Below are 20,357 nucleotides of genomic sequence, written 5' to 3'. Positions count from 1 at the left end.
ATTTCATTGCCGTGGCACACAGCACTGTGGAGATAATTCGAATGGAGACGGAAACTCACTGGTAGGACCAATAGAATTGACATTGCCATTATATTCTCCTTCACTATTTTAAAACAATGCATATGCCCGAAAAGGACAATATTGTGTGTTGTGGATAGAAATAATTCCTTAAATCACATACTATTTTGGGGATTGGTACCAATTAGCCAACCACCGTATTTACAACCCACACATCAATATCGCAATATGTTTACCTTTCTATCCTGCATTTCCTCTCTATTTACAGTAGGACAGCTTGTCACTAGGCGCTATCAAACCAATTAAGGTAACGTTTACTGTTTGCAATGTTGGTCATCCTGAATGACGGTGTTTCCGAAAGCACTGGAAAAAAGAAGCTTGCAGGCCCACATTTGTGACTGACCGGCTCAAATGGGTCTTATGTAGCAAAATTTGCTACAAAATGGTATATCATACACTGCGTTTTTGAGGAACAATGGTAAAGTAATTCTGCTTTGAAAGTTGATAAACTCATTTTTGAGAAAAGGGCCTTTGAATGTTTTGGTACCTACTGGAGAGCTCTTCTTTGTCTATGCCCTTTCAGCATTGTTCACACTCTCTTAAGCCAGCCCCACCCATCTCTTAAAGGATTCAAAATATTTTATAAATATTAGATGACGCTTACCCAGCCACACTTGTCTAAATTGATGGGTCATCTAAAGAAATGATATAACCCCCAGCCACATCCAGTGATGGAAAAAGTACTAAATTGTCATGCTTGAGTAAATGTAAAGATACCTTAATAGAAAATGACTCAAGTAAAAATCACCCTGTAAAATACTACTTGAGTAAAAGTCTAAAAGTATTTGGTTTTAAAAATACTTAAGTATCAAAAGTAAATGGAATTGCTAAAATGTACTTAAGTATCAAACATAAAAGTATAAATAATTTCAAATTCCTTATATTAAACCAGACGGACCAATTGTTTAAAAAATGTTTTATTGACGAATAGCCAGGGGCACACTCCACCACTTAGACATAATTTACAAACTAAGCATTTGTGTTTAGTGAGTCTGCCAGATCAAATGCAGCAGAGATGACCAGGGATGTTCTCCTGATAAGTGTGTGAATTTGACAATTTTCCTGTCAAAATGTAACGAGTACTTTTGGGTGTCAGGGAAAACAAATTAAGTAAAAAGTAATTTATTTTCTTTCGGGATGTAGTGAAGTAAAAGTAACCAAAAATAGAAATAGTAATGTACAGATACTGATGGTCATTGCTAGCTAAAATTAACCAAATAGGTTCAATGTTAGCTAGAAAGCCAGCCATCTAACGTCAGCTAATAGCAAGCTTTAACTAGTAATTCAAACCGATTGTCATAGCTAGCTAAAGTTAACCAAATAGGTTCGATGTTAGCTAGTTAGCATTCTGAGAAAACATCACTAACATTACACACACTTCATACACGTAAGTTAATCTACAATGTCTTCTTAAATGAAAATGAGTCAGAGATCGTCCTCCAGAAAGTAGTCTATCACAACTTTTTCTCACTGACCTTTGTCGATAGTGCCTGATAAATTCAGGGCAGCAATGTTATTGAGAGCAGTAGCAACATATTTGCAGTTCTCCATGGCTAACATTACTGCAGTTTTTTCAAAATATATAGAAAGGATTATCTATGCATAATGAGCAGCTCATTTATAGACACAAGATGCTACACCGCAGACCAATCTGAAACTCATCTCTCGGCATGTTCAGCCCACTCATTATCTCAGCCAATCATGGCTAGCGGGAAGGTTCCTTGCTTTTTCTTTGGCTAAACTAAATAGGCTCATAATTTAACAATGTTATTCGTATTTACAGATGGCATGAAAGTTCACATGTTCGAGAAGGCATTTCTGCCAAAAAAACGCATTTAGATAAAAAATATATTTTTTACCTTCAAACGTCTATCCTGTGAAGTCGTGACTTCATACGCCTAGTTTCCTGAATCGTGTAACATTTGTGACCAGTCTAATAGAGCAAAATCTGAAATTGTGATTTTTACGTGGGATAAAAGTATACTCAGAGCTACAAAATGGTATATCATACACTGCTATTGAGGAACAATGGGAAAGTAAATCTGCTTTAAAAGTTGATAAACTTGTAACCCCACTTTTGAGAAAATGGACCTTGAATGTTTTCGGTACACCTACTGGAGAGCTCTTGTTTGTCTACACCTTTTCAGCAATGCATATTTGCATAGTAGCAATATTAAGAATATGTCCAGATAAAAATATTAATTAAATATCTTATAATTATTAGATGATGCTTGCCCAGACACACTTGTCTAAAAGTAATGTGAAAGAAATGCTATAGCCACCCCCCAGCCACATTTAGCAAAGTGGATAGGTTACAATTGTTTACAATAGATGGCCATTATCACCCCCAGACACATCTGGCTAACTTGATGGGTCATGTAATCATCTGACAAAGTGGAGTCTTTTGTTTAGACATGTAGCTACCCAGCTAAACAATGAACCATAATCTCAACCCATAGCTACAGTACAAACTGATTGTCATGTAGTATGAATATGCAAGTAGCTAAAGCTAACCAACTAGGTTCAATGTTAGCTAGCTAGCTAACATTAGGCTATAACTAGCAATGCAAATGGATTTCTGAGATATGAATAATATTACTACACAAATCATACACGTAACGTTAGCTAGCAAGCCAGCAAGCTAACATTCGCTAGCTAGCGAACAGTAGGCTTTAACTTACAATGAAAATGAATTTCTGACAAAATTAGAAATATATAATATCCAAATATTTTTTGTAGCTACAGCTTGTTTGGCCCGTTGTGTCAAGTCACTCTGGTTCACACTGACCATGTGTATAAAGTAGTCCATCACAACTATTTCACACTGATGCTTGTCAATAGAGCCAGCTAAATTCAAGATAGCAATGTTGTTGAGAGCAGTAGCAACACTTTTGTAGTTGGCTAACGTTATATCTTTCAAAAAAGCCATGGTAGCAAGGAATATCTACACATACTGAGCAGCTCATGTTATAGACAGAAGCTTGCTACATGGCCGACCAATCAGAACTCATCTCTCGGCATGTCCAGCCCAACCATTATCTCAGCCAATCATGGCTAGCAGGAAGGTTCCTGTTTTTTTCCATGGCTAAACCAACTAGGCTCGAAATTTAACAATTGTATTCGTATTTACAGATGGAATACAAGTTTGTTACTAAGGCACATGAAAGTTCACATGCTCCAGAAGGCATTTCTGACAAAAAATGCATTTTGATTAAAACGCCTCTCCTTTTGAAGTAGTGACATGCGACATACGCTTAGCTTCTTAAAACATTTATGTCAAACTAGGGACACAACCTTGGTATGAACCAACTGTGTTCAATGCCTTTGAAGGCTATTATTGCAATGGTCTGTTATTAGTGCTTATAGGATGTTTAATAATGCATTATACTGCATGATAGAATGCAATTTAAATACATTTTGTTCATAGGATATAGAGTGGGTTGCACCAACATGGTTTAAATTAATCTAGGATTAGAGCTCATCTAGGTTTCGTAAATGTAGGTTTAAAATTAATCAGAGATGTGTTGCACCACTTCATTTTGAATCTGGATCAGTAAATCTATGATTTTCAGTTTTAAACTATGATTAGTGACATGTTACACCAATATATGAGGTATTTCATCAGTTGAAACGAAGTTGCTAGCCTACTTGAGGCCACAAAGTTGCTGTTCCTTGATAAAAAAGTAGCAATGTAGCACTGCTGCAACTCCATTGTGAAAGGTTCTTATGGGTTGGCCGATTTGAAATAAAATCTGTTATTTGCCAGTAGTAGACAGAGAAATCGTTCTTTAGCTAACGTTAGCTACTGAAGCTAGCTAGTTTATAAACCAAGCTAGTTAGCATAAAATATAATGTGTTATTGTCATTACCTAACGTTATTTAGCCCTTTATCATTTGTTCACTAGCCACCTGATCATTGCATGTCAAAGAAGTTCAAACTTCTCTGCTTATGAAAAAAAATATTGTCGGAGCTGATGGAGGAATTTACTAAGATAGAGGATAAAAAGACTCAACACGACTGTCAAAAAGAAGGAAGACCCCATGGCCGTATTATGCAACAGATTGAATGGATTTAAGAGAAGAGGGACCCAAATCGGATGAAGGCGTGCTGGAAAAATTTCAAAGAGAAAGGCAAAAAGGATGCAGCAGTGGAGAGGCAGGCAGTCTATTGCCCCTGGTACACCTAAGAATCTAGCTCTCCTGTAAAATCCAGCTGCTGTTTCCTCTATAGGATTCAACCTTATGTACTGATTCTTCAGACAGGCAATAGCACTGGACACTCAGACTACAATCCTGCAGATGGTTGACTTGTTGGAGTCCAAAAACATCCCCATCCACCATCTGGAAACATCCAGTTGCGTAGAACTGTAGGGTCACCAGGAGCTGAAGTAGTGGGGGTACAGCCACGTTCCTATCACTACAAAGCGTAATGGTTTGTGCAACCTTTCTTCCCAGTTGCATTACAGAGTTTTTGGAGAAGTTGTATCTCCTTGAAAACTCATTATCATAAAACTCAGGATTCAACCTGTCTCTAATTGTTCTGAGAGGAACTGTAGTTTTGGTCTCTCCACAGATATGCTGCCTTTTATCAGTTAAACCACCTCAAGTGGCAGTTCAGAATTAACCTCCAATCTAAGTTTATATAAAAAAGGTTTAAAGTGAAAACTAAACTTAGATTAAAGTATTTTTCTTAAGTACTTTACACCTCTGATTAAATCCATCCTCTAATCTAAATTTGGTTGTTTTTAAGGGTATCTGTACTTTACTATTTATATTTTTGACTACTTTTACTTCACTACAGTACATTCCTGAAGAAAATTATGTGCTTTTTACTCCATACATTTTCCCTGGCCCACAAAAGTGCTTGTTACATTTTGAATGCTTAGCAGGACAGAAAATGGTCTAATTCGCACACTTATAAAGAGAACATCCCTGGTCATCCCTACTGCCTCTGATCTGGAGGACTCACTAAACACAAATGCTTGGTTCTTAAAATGTGTCTGAGTGTTGGAGTGTAACCGTGGCTATGAGTAAAAAAATAAATAATTGTGCCGTCTGGTTTGCTTAATTATTTGTACTTTTACGTTTACTTTTGATACTTAAGTATATTTAAAACCAAATACTTTTAGACTTCTACTTAAGTAGTATTTTACTGGGTGACTTTCACTTTTACTTGAGTCATTTTCTATAAAGATATCTTTACTTTTACTCAAGTATGAAAATGGAGTACTTTTTCCGCCACTGAATTTAATTTAACTAGGATTAATTTAAAACTAGGTTTAACATTTGGTGCAACAAGATTAATATATAAACCCTTGATTTAACCCAGTTTTAGAGTTTTAGAATCCATGTTGCTGCAACCCACCCATAGTGTTACTTTTTTCTCTCTGTTCTTACAGATCACCTATAAGGCTCTGAGCTCCTTGGACCCCAGTGCAGACCTGACCACCCAGCGCGGCAGGGTGTTCAAGCTACGCAACGAGACCCACCACCTGTTTGTGGGGCTCTACCCGGGCACCACCTACTTCTTCACCCTCAAAGCCAGCACCAACAAAGGTTTTGGACCCCCTGTTACCACCCGCATTGCCACCAAGATAGCAGGTGAGTGAGACTTGTTCAGAGCAGATAGTCTTAATAGTGGTGTTACGTTGGTATCAGAAGTTCACATACATACAACAGCAAGCACTACTGTAACGATGTACGCTAAGAGTCGGGAAGCAAGTTCAGCGAGTGAGTGTTTTCATAAATAAACGCAACTAAATACAAAACAAGAAACACAAACAACGCACAGACATGACACTGGAACAGGAACAATGACAACTTGGGAGGAAACAAAAGGGAGTGACTTATAAAGGGCAGGTAATCAAGGAGGTGATGGAGTCCAGGTGAGTGTCATTATGGGCAAATGTGCATAACGCTGGTGACAGGTGTACGCCATAAACGAGCAGCCTGGTGACCTAGAGGCCGGAGAGGGAGCACACATGACAGTACCCTCTCACCGATGCGCGGCTCCAGCCGCAGGACGCCAACCAAGATGGCGATCCCAGGGATCAGGAGTGGACCAGTCACCTCTGCTAAGGCGCGGGAACCTGTCGATCCGGCTAAGGCGCGGGAGCATGACGACCTAGAGTGCCGGAGAGAGAGCATACGTGACAGTACCCCCTCCCCGGGGTGTTCGGCTTCAGCCGCAGGACGCCAACCACAAGGTCGATTCCGGGGAACCGGCGCGGACCGATCGCCCCCGCTGAGGGTCAGAAACCTGACAAACCGGCTGAGGAGTAAGAGCCTGATGAGCCGGCTGATACCTCCCCGGTTGCCTAGGCTGAGGCACGGGAAACTGTTCATCCAGCTTAGGCATGGGAGCCTATCCAACCCGCTGAGGCCTCCCAGGTAGCTCTGCTCCAACACCCGGATCCGACATAACGCCCAACACAAAAAAAAACTCCCTGATGCTTCCCTTTGCCGAGTCGTCATTCTGTAACGTTGTACGCTGAGAGTCGGGAAGCAAGTTCAGGGAGTGAGTGTTTTAATAAATAAACACAACTAAATACAAAACAAGAAACACAAACAACGCACAGACATGACACTGGAACAGGAACAATGACAACTCGGGAAGAAACAAAAGGGAGTGACATATAAATAGCAGGTAATCAAGGAGGTGATGGAGTCCAGGTGAGTGTCATTATGCACAAATGTGCGTAATGCTGGTGACAGGTGTGCACCATAAACGGGCAGCCTGGTGACCTAGAGGCCGGAGAGGGAGCACACATGACAACTACGACAGAAATTCCGTGCACCATCGTACCATAGCAGTTTTGTTCTCCTTTTTCCTTTTGTATGTTATATGAAAGTAAAAAACAAACACTGTGACATTGTAAAATGCTAAGTTTTCTAAAAAATACATTTTAGAACAAGGCTCGAACACCTGACTAAGACTTGTAAGGCCAGTATATTATTGTTCATTCTTCAAAAATGGTTATATATATTTTTTAAATGGACACACCTCAGTAAAACAGTGACCTTTCAAATGTCTATATAGGGATGACATGCTGGGAATGATTAATGAAGTAGCGTGAGTCTCACTGTAGAAATTTAGCTAGAGTAGAATAATATATTTATTTGCTGAGATCGAACAAAGTTGGGGATGAAGAAAATCACGTGATTGCCACACCAATTTAATGCTGTTGCTGACAGTCAAAATATCACTGGAATGACAACGTACCCCACAGAATGTAGCAATCAAACATTGTTCATCATTGTGCAACATTCATTTGAACCATGTCATTCCTGACATTCATAGATCGAATTGGTGTAACACAAGCATGAAGGATTTGTCTTCTTATCTCTGAAAGTAAACATTCTCTGTCTCAGTTGTCAGTCATCCAATAGACTAGAGCCTTGACGGCCTGGAGCATCGACACCTTTCTCTTTGGTTCCTGAACGAATTGGCATTTCTAATTCCAGCCTTGGTTTATCTAATCAAGGTTGTCCAATGAATGTTTTGGAGATAATGAAGACGTGACATTTTAAAGAGATGCCCTATACACGTCACGATAGTGCCAAGGTTTTCACACCAACATGCTTGTGTTAGGATACATGTTTAAAAAGGTCGATCTTTAGCAATGGCTTTATGGACAATATTGACTCAAGCCTTTTCCATAGTCTATGTACTGTTACTGTAAGCCATACTCCGTTCTGGATTAGCTTCAGCAATCACAGGGCTAAATCCATTATTGCCATGATGTGAGGGGACCAAGTGTGTTTTAAAGATAGGAATTCAACAGGGTTTGTTCATTAAGAAACAAAAGTAACTAAAACAGACTCAATTATATTAGTCTTTTGTGGCATAACATTTAAAAAGTGTTCCACGGCGTGCCCTGATGAACACTTACTTGATCTCATCCCCTCTGAATCTTTCCCCACCAGCCCCATCGATGCCGGAGTACGAGACAGACATGCCCCCTCTGAACGAGACGGACACCACCATCACAGTTCTGCTGAAGCCTGCCCAGTCCAGAGGAGCTCCCGTCAGGTACCACACTATGACATCACTTCCTGTCAAAAGTTACATGTCCAAGTGTCTCTATTTTGGCAGTGTTAACGTCATCTTAGTCTGCTTCAAATGTGAAAACTCTGGCATAAAGCCTAACTCACACATTTTTTTAGCATGGCAATATGGAGGTGTCAGATTCGCAAAATAATGGTGTGTGGAAAGAATTTATATTAAATTGTATATATTGATTGTTTTAACTGCTTATCTGCACACTAAGAAATTCATTTGTTCATACACAACACATGACAGTGCAGTTAACGCTTAGGCCTAATTGCACAGGTTTTTACTAAAGTGTTACCCCTTTCTTTCTCAAAAAAGACAAGTTATAAGCACAGAATCCAATTCATATTTATCCCCACCTTGAAATGGTTCACCGAAGTCCACAGAATCTCCTAAATTAAAAACGGAATTATTGTTCTTCCTGTGGGTGTTTTGAGGTATTAGAAGCAGTCATTCATATAAGTGCAATTTGTATGCAAAATGCATGAAGGGGATCAAGTTCAATTTGTATTGTAGTTGGCAGAGCAACACGGTTCTTTTAAGAGTTTCGTCGCATTTAGTTCCAGTTTTGAAAACATAGCCTTGACAAAAGACACGACATACTCACTTATGCCAATTCAACACTACTGGCCGTTGGCTTGGAACAACAGCTTAACCGCTTTAGGAACATCAATCGCAAGCAGTTTGTTGACATTCATGAAAATATGGTTAGTGTGTGCAAATTGAAATAGGACATTTTGTGCTCAACCTAACAAGTCAGAAGGAAACTATTTCCCAGTGTTAACCGAATACCTCAATTGCCCTTCTGGGCTAGCATTTGGACAGAAAGAAAATGCTTATGCACTTGCTATTGGGCTAACAATATTTCCAGGCCTTGTGTAGATTTATAGAATTGAAATATCTGAAGGGAATAATACACTTGTGAAATTGCTAAATAGGAATTTAAATCCAAGTGGGTCTTTACAGTATTCTATACTATAAATGCTATATTACATTTTCTGATTCATCAACTACTAAATCCTTTCGTAAAATGTAAAACACTTCAAATATGCCCCTAAGTGCATAAGGTTCATTGCCACATGTCAAATCAAATCACATTTTATTTGTCACATACACCGAATTCAATGGGTGTTGATTTAACCGTGAAATGCTTGCTTATGAGCTCTTCACAACGATGCAGAGTTAAAAAATTATACTTAAAAGAAAAATAGTAACAGAAGACGAATAAAATACACAAGAATGGAGCTACCAGTACCAGATCAATGTGCAGAGGTATTTGAGGTAGATATGTACATGAAAGCAGGTTAAAGTGACTAGGCATCAGGATATATAATAATAATGTATTTGAGGAAGATATGTACATGAATGCAGGGTAAAGGGGCTAGGCATCAGGATAGATAATAATAAGGTATTTGAGGAAGATATGTACATGAATGCAGGGTAAAGGGGCTAGGCATCAGGATAGATAATAATAAGGTATTTGAGGTAGATATGTACATGAAGGCGGGGTAAAGTGACTAGGCATCAGGATAGATAATAATAAGAGTATGTGAGTGAGTGTATATATAGTCTTGTGAGTGTGCATAGAGTCAGTGCAAGATAGGGTTAGTGCAGATAGTTTGTTTTATGTTGAAAACAAGTCATTACTTTGTAAATAACGATAGCCTACATTTCACATACTGTACAGATAATGCTTTAAAAAATAGAATGGTCTCTATAACATAAAAGCTCTGCTTTAATGAAAATGTTTACCAAAAAAGCTCATGACAAGATCAGCCGGGCTGTTGTTACATCCATCCTGCACATATGGATGCAACTAAGCCATTTTTCCAATGCACTTGTTTGGTCTCTGAAAGCCATTAGTTTGAAATTGAAATTTGCTGTCAGAGAAAAGTGCACGCTCCTTTGGTCATCAGCAATTATCCCATATGAAAGATGCCAAATTAGAGGCTAGGATAATTTGCCTTAGTCCTTCACAGAAACATACATTTCCCTAATTGCATATAATTGTGAAGTGTGTTCTTGGCATAGATGGACGTAATTGCGGACAACCACTATAGCGCCCCAGGGCTCAAAAGAAGTCCTTATCCATTCATGAAACCCAGAGCAGAAACAAACCCTCCACTCATTATCTTCCTCTCCATTGACAGGGCCTTTCAAAAAAGGCCAGTTTAAAGACCCGCTCCCTCTGGCTCCTCACTTCTAATTAGGGGTAGATTTCCCTCTACTGGTCCCTCACAGAAATGACTGCCCAAAAGGAGTCTGTATTTATATGTTGGTTTCTATTCTAAATTTAAAGTAAATAACATATACTTTTCCACGGAGTTACCATTATTTTCCAAAAGGTCACCGAACATGATATATTTTTTGGGTTAAAAGTCCACATCTTCAGCAGGTGATGTAATTCACACGAGATATGAACGTACTAATCGCAAAGCAAATTGAAAGTTTGAAAACAGTCATGTGGTCGATTTGGAGTGGTATGAATAGTTGATTGGCGCTTAAGAGAGAGCAGCAGTAAGACTCCTCTCTCTGCTCAGATAAACTTTGTATATCGTTTTAAACTGACCCGACACAGACTACAAACCCATTCTGTATGTAAAGCACTATGTATATATTCAGACATTAGGTAGTTCCTTATTAAATTCAATTGTTTTTATTAATTAATTTTTAAATCAATATTTAACCCATTTCTTATGGAACCCGGAGTCGAGTTTAGGGCCGTATGTATTAATCGTCTTAGGATACGAGTGCTAACACAGAATCAGGTACCCCATGTCCATGTAATCTTATTCATTTTGATCTAAAAGACCAAACTGATCCTAGATCACCACTACTACTCTGAGACGCTTCGTACAGTGCCTTCAGAAGGTATCCACCACCCTTGACTTTTTCCACATTTTCTTGTGTTACAGCCTGCATTTAAAATGTATTCAATTGACATTTTGTGTCACACACACAATACCCTTCAATGTGAAATTGGAATGATGTTTTTTGTAATTTTTACAAATTCATTCAAACGAAAAGATGAAATGTCTTGAGTCAATAAGTAGTCAACCCTTTTGTTATTGCAAGCCTTGATAAGTTGAATGCTGCACTGTGTGCAATAATAGTGTTTAAGAAGATGTTTGAATGACTCTCTCATCTCTGTACCCCACACATACAATTATCTGTAAGGTCCCTCACTCGAGCAGTGAATTTCAAACACAGATTCAACAACAAAAAACAGGGAGGTTTTCCAATGCCTCACAAAGATGGGTGAAAATGTTTAAAGCAGACATTGAATATTCGTTTGAGCATGGTGAAGTTATTAATTACACTTTGGATGGTGTATCAATTACACCCAGTCACTACAAAGCTACAAGTGTCCTTCCAAACTCAGTTGCCAGAGAGGAAGGAAACCGCTCAGGGTTTTCACTATGAGGCTATGGTGAAGTTATTAATTACACTTTGGATGGTGTATCAATTCACCCAGTCACTACAAAGCTACAAGCGTCCTTCCTAACTCAGTTGCCGGAGATGAAGGAAACCGCTCAGGGTTTTCACCATTAATTACACTTTGGATGGTGTATCAATACACCCAGTTACTACAAAGCTACAAATGTCCTTCCTAACTCGGTTGCTGGAGAGGAAGGAAACCGCTCAGTGTTTTTACTTTAAAACAGTTTCAGAGTTTAATGGCTGCGATAGGAGAAAATGGATCAACAACATTGTGGTTACTCCACAATACTAACCTAAATAACAGAGTGAAAAGATTGAAACCTGTACAGAATACAAATATTCAAAAAATTGCATTATGTTTGAAATAAGGCGCTAAAGTAAAACTGGAAAAATGTGGCAAAGAAATTAGCTTTATGTCCTGAATACAACGTGTTATATTTGGGGCAAATCCAACACCACACATTACTGAGTACCACTTTTCATATTTTCAAGCATGGTTGTGACTGCATCATATTGGTATGCTCGTCATGGACTAGTTTTATTTAGGATAAAAAGAAACGGAATAGAGCTAACCATAGGCAAAATCCCAGAAAACCTGGTTCAGTTTGCTTTCCAACAGACACTGGGAGAGAAATTCCCCTTTCAGCAGGACAATAACCTGAAACACAAGGCCAAATATACACTGGAGTTGCATACCAAGATGACATTGAATGTTCCTGAGTGGCCTAGTTACAGTTTTGTAAAAAATTTAATGTCTTGAAAATCCACGGCATGACTTGAAAATGGCTGAATAATGTGCAAATATTGTACAATTCAGGTTTGCAAAGCTCTTATAGACTTCCCCAAAAAGTCTCACAGCTGTAAACGCTGCCAAAGGTGATTCTAACATGATTTGACTAAGGGGGTTGAATACCTATGTAATCAAGATATATTACTGTTTTCTTTTTCTTACATTTTTCCAAATGTTAGAATTTTTCTTCCACTTTCACATTACATAGAATTTTGTGTAGATCGTTGTCAAAAAATGGCAATTAAATAAATGTTAATCCCTCCTTGTAACACAACAAAATGTGGAAAAAGTCAAGCGGCGTGAATACTTTCTGAAGACACTGGTCAGACCTCTGATGATGACCCTTGACCTTTGCCCTATGCTCTCTCCCCAGTGTCTACCAGCTGGTGGTGAAAGAGGAACGCAAGCAGAAGGTGCGGCGGGCAGCTGACGCGCAGGAGTGCTTCCCCGTCCCCGTCAGCTTCAAGAATGCCTCCATCTTGAATTCGCCCCACTACTTTGCGGCGGAGCTCCCGCCCACCTACCTGACTGTGGTTCAGCCCTTCACCGTAGGCGACAACAAGACCTACAACGGCTACTGGAACCCCCCTCTCTCTTCGTCCAAGAGCTACAGCATTTACTTCCAAGCCCTGAGCAAAGCCAATGGGGTGAGCTGTCATACCTCCTTTTAAGATCCATCACGGTTCAATGTCCATCGCTGTTGTATGTTGTCTAGACACAGATTACGGTTGTCACGCTACCAGTATCACCATACTCAGAAGTATCATGACAAGCAAACAAAACATGAAGCAGACTTCATTTTGAGAGAAAAACAGTCCTTTTGGAAACAAACAGCCTTACTGTCATTTGGAGTCATTTTCCAAGCTATAAGACATTTACATAAAGCAGGTTTTTAAAAGACTAAAGAGTTTAGTCTGCTTTGTGTTATCCTCTTTGCCATAACAAATTTAGTATTGTAGTATCATGATACTGGTATTGTGACAACCCTAATACACATGGGATTTTCTTTTTCAATGGAATGTCTTTGTTCAGCCTTTTAGTGAATAATGAAAGACTACATTTTTCCCACGCTATCTTGAATCATATCAAGTTCAGTTTTTGAAGGTGTAATTTACTACAGGGTGCATGCTCCCCTTATTTCTGGTTTGAAGTACAACTAAGTTGATTTATGAACTAGTAATACATTACCTATCAGCCAATTGAATGTACAGTAAAATTGCAAAAGGGATGTGTCACATGGAATGACGCTGGAGAGACGAAGCAGGTACGGGGAGTCAAACATTTAATAAAGAACGGACATGGAACAAGACAGGAACAGCGTCAGCAAACTAGTAACACAGACAAAAAACAATCAATGCAGCAGCAGGGAACAGAGCAAGGAGCTGACAAATATAGGGGGGGAAATAAACAGGTGATGATTGAGTCTAGGTGAGTCCAATATCGCTGATGCGTGTGACGAGGGAAGGCAGGTGTGCGTAATAGATGGCAGGAGTGCGTGATGCAGGGCAGCCTGGCACCCTCAAGCGCCAAGGGGGGGGGCTGAGCGGGAGCAGACGTGACAGTACCCTCCCCTCTAGGGTGCCATGTGGCGTCCCACCTGGGCGAACCGGCCAAGACATGGGCAATGGGCAAGCCGGTTGGGGCGTGGAAGCCCAACGATCCGGCAGGAGCGTGGAAACCCGACGATCCGGCTGAGTCAAGACGCCTGTCGATCTCGCTGCAGAGAAGGAGCCCGAAGATCTGGTGGAGTGTGACGTGGAATGGAAACCCACCGAGTCAACTGAGGCGAGGAAACCTCTCGAACCAGCCAGGGTAGTGGAACCCGACGGGCTGGCTTAGGCACCCCCGGTTCCATCGGTGGCGGAATCCACCCCGACGTCACCAACAAAACTAAAAAAACAAAAAATCCTGGACCGGCTGGGCGAACATGAACTGACAATCCAGCTGGGATGGGTGCCATCCGAGCCAACCGGGGCAAGGAAACCTCTCGAGCCAGCTAGGGCGTGGAAGCCCGACGAGCTGGCTAGGCACCCCCGGTTCCATCAGAGGCGACCCAGAGCCGATGTCACCACCACCACCACTCCCCAATGCTTTGTAGATGGCTGCTGCATTCTGTCACATGGAATGACGCTGGAGAGACGAAGCAGGTACGGGGAGTCAAACATTTAATAAAGAACGGACATGGAACGAGACAGGAACAGTGTCAGCAAACTAGTAAACACAGACAAAAAACAATCAATGCAGCAGCAGGGAACAGAGCAAGGGAACTGACAAATATAGGGGAGGAAATAAGCAGGTGATGATTGAGTCTAGGTGAGTCCAATATCGCTGATGCGTGTGACGAGGGAACGCAGGTGTGCGTAATAGATGGCATAAGTACGTGATGCAGGGCAGCCTGGCCCCCTCAAGCGCCAGGGGGAGGGAGAGCGGGAGCAGACGTGACAGGATGTACAATAGCATTTGCCTGTTCTTCTTTGTTTGCCAAATCGTAAACAGCATGCACATGTATGGCACTCTAGCTCTTCTTATTCGTAAAAGGTTAGACTATAAAATATATTTTTCGAAATTGCTTAAAACCAGAGGGTTTTAATTTAATTTTCATAATTTTCCACCTCTGTAACTTTGTTTGGCATTGACACCAATGATGTGTTTTCCCATGATGTGGTTCAGTGTGCCTGAGCGGTGGTCACATCGACTTCATGATTTCATTGGATCTCAGTCAATTCAATCTGTGAGTTTTAGGCTCAGTGAGAACCTTTTCGATAAAGTTATTGCATAAAATATGGATTTAGCTCGCTAGTTTAGACCTGCCATCAAGAATAAGGCATTTATTTCACGTCTCTCGTTCCTTAATCTGTTTCTCTTTTCACTTAAATTTCCCCCCATTACATGCAGGTTAGATACCAGAAATGTAAAATCAAGTGCGGCTTAACTGTTTCCCCGTGGCTTTAAAGTATGCCAGCCCATCATTATTATTTAATCTAATGGTTTTTCCATTTAGCTATTGTCACATATGTAAATGCTCAGTGTAAACTGCTGCTACTCACTTATACTCTCCATCTTTCAGTAGACTACATAGTGTACGTACTGACGGTGCTGTGCATATTCCCTTACCCACTACTACAGCATGAAATATCCATGTGATTTGAGTTGTGCATGATGGCAGCACAGCTTGAATCCCTAGTTTGCTCATCAAGTCACCTTTCACAGGTGGCATCCCTAAGATGCCATTCTTTCATCCTTTCATTGTGCCAATTAGAAAGCATGCACATCAAATGAGCCCGAGCAGGCTTTTCCGAAGCTATGCGATCCCACCCAAGCCCCCCGACATAAAAGACAAGAAAATACATTGCCTAGGGGTGTAGAGTTTAAGTCTGGAAAGAGAAATGGGGAGGGAGAGAGAGAGATAGTGAGAGAAAAGAGGGTCGAGGGAGGCTTTTCCTCCCAATACAGACGAGCTGTCTGCTGATTCCTCAGCCACGGCGGGTGCCAACTACAGTCGCCAACTCTCCTGGCACTGCCAATTGCGCTCGAAACAACCCCCTCTCTGGCCTCTCAAGTCCCCCAGGCTTCTTTCTTGAGTACAGGCTGCTTGTCCTACACAGTAGTGGCTAGGAGGGCGGCCATATTGACTGACTGGTCATATTTGCGTCAGGATTTGCTCCCCCCAGGATATGATGTTAAGGCTTGACAATTAAGACACAACACACCCTCTCCATTTCCTGTAGTACCAACCAGACGGGGAGCAAATTACGAAAATTTTCTGTGTACTTTTGCCCAGCATCTAGAATTTTGAACATGGTGAGGTACAGAGAGAAACTATATGTTTAAGCAGCAGTATTCAGGTGCTTTCAAAGTGGCACGAAGCAAAGAGCTGAACCTGAACAGTGACACAGAAAGATGGGAGAGAAATTGAACAAAGCAGGTGGCACTTTGATAAAATGGCCTCCAAAATTCAGCCTTCCCCTTGACAGGTAAAAAGGCTCACGTCGGCCATGCAGCCTCGAATTAACAACCGTTCACCCAAAGTGGAGGGCAGGAGTTGTTTTTCGTATGACAGTGGGTGTCAATCAGATTTGATTCCCCTGTACTCGGCACAAAACGGGAAGAGCATCCATCAGAAGGAGCACTCCCTGTAAAAACCAGAGTGCCTTACCCCATTGTCCCGTGGCAGACAGGCAGACTGCGTCTGAGACAACCCAGACTCTCACCCAGTAAGGATGTCAATGCTTTGGCCTGTCACCAAAGGTAGTTAAAGTGAGTCAAAATGAAATGTGCTCATCTCACCTTTCCCCCTCTTTAACACGTACTTATTGGGCTGTTTCAGTTCTGAATGTATCTGAAGATAATCACCTTCAAGCCTATCAAAGACCCTGTTACAAATTGTTCGGTCACGTACGGTTCCTTTCGGGTCAGGCCCAAATTATTGTCTCTTGTTATGTGAACGTGTCTGCTTGTTTATTTATTTATTTATTTACTAATGAGATATTCTGAGTCATAGTGTTTTGGGGGGGATGGAGAAGGGGGGATGGAGAAGGAGTTTCCTTTTATTCTGTCTTTTACTTGTTTTTGTTCAGTTCTTAAGGGGCATAATTATCATGTCATTTCAGAAGAACAAAAGTACCACATTTCGCTTCACTGCTTAGCTTTAGTGTTAGTTCCTGGAAAGTCGCATGCCATGTCAGACCACAGTTTAGACTGGTGATGTGAGCGTGTTAGGACTCTGGGGCTGTCTGTGTCTTCTACAGTGGTTCCACCAGCTGCACCACAGGGACTTGGTATTCAGCTCAGGCTAGCGCTGTTAGCCACAAGATGTGTACCAACTCCCAACTAGAGACCTGCATCTGCAACTCAGCCAAGCAGCATTAATACATCCTCTTAAGGATCGGCCCCTTTTTTAAAATGTTTTGCCTAAAATGACATACCCAAATCTAACTGCCTGTAGCTCAGAACCTGCAGCAAGGATATGCATATGCTTGATACCATTTGAAAGGATACACTTTCCAGTTTGTGGAGATGTGAAATTAATGTAGGAGAATAGAACACATAAAATCTGGTAAAAGATAATACAAACAATAAAACATGCGTTTTCTATTTTGTTTTTTTTCATAATAATTTAAATGCAAGAGAAAGGCCGTAGTATAATATTACAGTTTAGGCGCAATTTAGATGTTGGCCACTAGATGGCAACAGTGTGTGTGCAACGTTTCAGATTGATCCAGTGAAGCATTGCAATACCGGACAATATTTTGCAAGTCTGCCCAAATGTGCCGAATTGGTCAATTGATACATTTTCAAGTACATAACTATAGAGAACATACAGAAATGATATGGTAATACAACATTTCATTTACACACTCCCAGGATTGTCATACATGATGGATCATTGGCTTATACACTAACGTTCACACATCTAGATGGCCGGGCGGGGTGGGTGTCGAGCCAGAGACAGCAGGGGTTCAAACTGTAGAACCCAGTTCCTACATTTGAATATAAAAATTGATTTTATCAAACAAAACTATGCTGCATTTTATCTCTGGGACCCTCAGGATGACAAATCAGAGCAAGATTACTGAATGTAAGTACATTATTTACCTTCAGAGATGAATGTATCAAACAAGTTGCCGTGATATATGTTTTTTGTTGTGTACTCTCCTCAAACAATAGCATGGTATTTTTTCAAAGTAATATCTACTGTAAATTGGACAGTCCAGTTAGATTAACAAGAATTTAAGCTTCCTGCCCATAGAAGACATGTCTATGTCCTGGAAAGTTTGCTGTTACTTACAACGTCATGCTAATCATATTAGCGCACGTTAGCTCAACCGTCCAGGTATAGGGACACCGATCTCGTAGAGGTTTTAAACAACAATCCGTAAATAACTTTCCAGTATCGGAAACCCTACATTTATTAACCATCTTGTTGTAAAATCTTTTGCAAATGGCCACCTCCTTTCAGGTCGAGCCCATGCATAAGCAGATTGTTGTGAAACAGGTGAGCGGTGGTGAATGGGGAATTCTCTTTTGGCTTTCACAAGTTTTTTCAATGAAATGCCAGGTGCATTGAAGTGGAGGTCATGTGTACCAACAATGAACACAGTTGACATCAGTGATGCTTTGTTTGCATTCATCAAGCCCCTAGTTATCATGTTCCTTGGCCAACTAGCCCTCTCTCTAGGGAGGTGGTTCATAAAAACTTTTACGAGCACTTATTAGCCACTGTAAATTAAAGAGGGAAAAAAACACAGCAAGAAGATACCAGAATCAATGTAGATGTATATGGAGAGTCATAGTAAAAAGAGAAAAACGTGCCCGGTCTCTCTGTGAAATATTCACTTAGGGTAGGAATAAGTTACGGAAGAAAGAGAAAAGCACCTTTTGTTTTTTTGAGGATGACAGTGTTCCATAAACACCTGCCAACTTTACTCTATATACATTACAGTAGTGCCACGACTACTTGCCTCTCGATTGAAGTTAGTCGATCCATATGATCCTTGTTTCCTCCTCTTCCGCTCCTCCTCAATACTCTCCAATCCCTATTTAAGAAGTTAATGTCACAGGGATTCTTACACAGGCCATATCAGGAGCTCTATCTCAGGATCATCTAAGAGATGCTTTTAGACTCTCAAATCCTAGATTGTTCCAAATGTACTCTCTCTTTCTCTCTGTACCCTCTCCCTCATCACGTACAGGTCATAGAAATGGAACAAGAGTGCCAATAACTCAATGATATAGGCAAGCTCTATTATTATTTCTCCCTATTTCGCATGTTTTTATCAGCTCTTGGCCTTTATTCCATCTCTATCACCTTTATTTTATAAGCTTGCCTGATGCTGAGGTGCGGTTTCAATTACCCCCGAAGTTCAGTGGATGTGTCTGGGTTACGATATGCTGGAAGTGTATATGCCTGTGCTTGTGTGTGGAGTGTGGATCTCTTCGGACATCAGCAGATGCTTTTATCTCAAGAAAGAGACATGTTAAAGTGCACTCGTTATTACACTCAGTCGTCTGTCACTGACTAACTTGACTTAGTCCCTTTGGTTTCTTTTGGAGTATAGGGTGTTCACCATAGCTCTTCGCCTCACTCTTCTCTGGGCAAGGGCTTTTACTCCATTGAGTTCTTAGAGTGGACCATCTTCTGTTGTTTTTTGGCCTTCCCTGCTTTCTATTTCATTGTGAGTTGTAGTCCTTTGCCTGTCTTGTTACGTTAACTGTGTTTTTGAGTGCGTGTCCAATTCACCTCCATTTCCTTCTCCTGATCAGTCTGTCGCAGTATATTTTTTTAGTATTATTTTATAGGCTCAAAATCTAGGGTATTTACAGTAGTTAACTGTATTTGGCACTAATATTGACCAGTTTCATTCCCTTTATTGACCAGTTTAGCATGTAGTGTATCTGTGTTTAACATCTGTTTCATTCCATTTATGTGCTCAGATAATACCAGATGTAAGCTCTGTAAACGTTGTAACAGATTGATGGGGGGGGAAAAGAAAAAACTACTGAGATTTGGCTATCCAACGTATTTTGAATAACCCCTCATTTTACTGACTGGGGTAATTTTGTCCCTAGAGACATATTTCTGATCATAGCCCAAAGGTGGTTCATTCAATTCTTCAAATGTGTCATGACTTTGTCAATCAACTTGTTCTCAATGCATTTAAATCATTGTTTAGTTTTTCTGTATTAAAATGGACTTTATAAAAAAAAATCTAGTTCTTTGAGGTAATTTGGATCCCAGCCAAAAACACCTAATTCCACCTAGGGTAATTTGATAAAATAGGACCTTGGAGACCTATTTGAATCTAGGTTTCTCTGGAGACATACTAACAAGTTACCAGAGGGTGGAGGGGGACCTGTACCAGTAATTTTGAACAGATAGACAGATCACCAGCAGAGATATAGCTCTCCATGTACTCGCCTAAGATTGTACTTTTCTATATCACGTATCATATGACTATGTACAAAACCAAAATTACCCTATTTTCGTGCATTTTA

At 40.5% G+C, this 20,357-nt stretch overlaps 1 protein-coding gene across 1 annotated transcript in view; it reads left to right on the top strand.

Moving 5' to 3' along the window:
• LOC120065561 (receptor-type tyrosine-protein phosphatase T-like) overlaps positions 1–20,357 on the top strand; it is a 394,361-nt gene that overhangs the window by 180,090 nt on the left and 193,914 nt on the right. Inside the window, exons 10-12 of the mRNA XM_039016626.1 lie at positions 5,478–5,679; positions 8,005–8,110; positions 12,736–13,009. Of these exons, the coding sequence (XP_038872554.1) occupies positions 5,478–5,679; positions 8,005–8,110; positions 12,736–13,009 (582 nt within the window). The remainder of the gene's footprint in view (positions 1–5,477; positions 5,680–8,004; positions 8,111–12,735; positions 13,010–20,357) is intronic.

Source organism: Salvelinus namaycush, chromosome 20, assembly GCF_016432855.1.
Source record: "Salvelinus namaycush isolate Seneca chromosome 20, SaNama_1.0, whole genome shotgun sequence".
Taxonomy (NCBI): Eukaryota; Metazoa; Chordata; class Actinopteri; order Salmoniformes; family Salmonidae; genus Salvelinus; species Salvelinus namaycush.
Note: the sequence above shows the minus strand (reverse complement) of the source record. Positions and strands in the feature narration are given on the sequence as shown.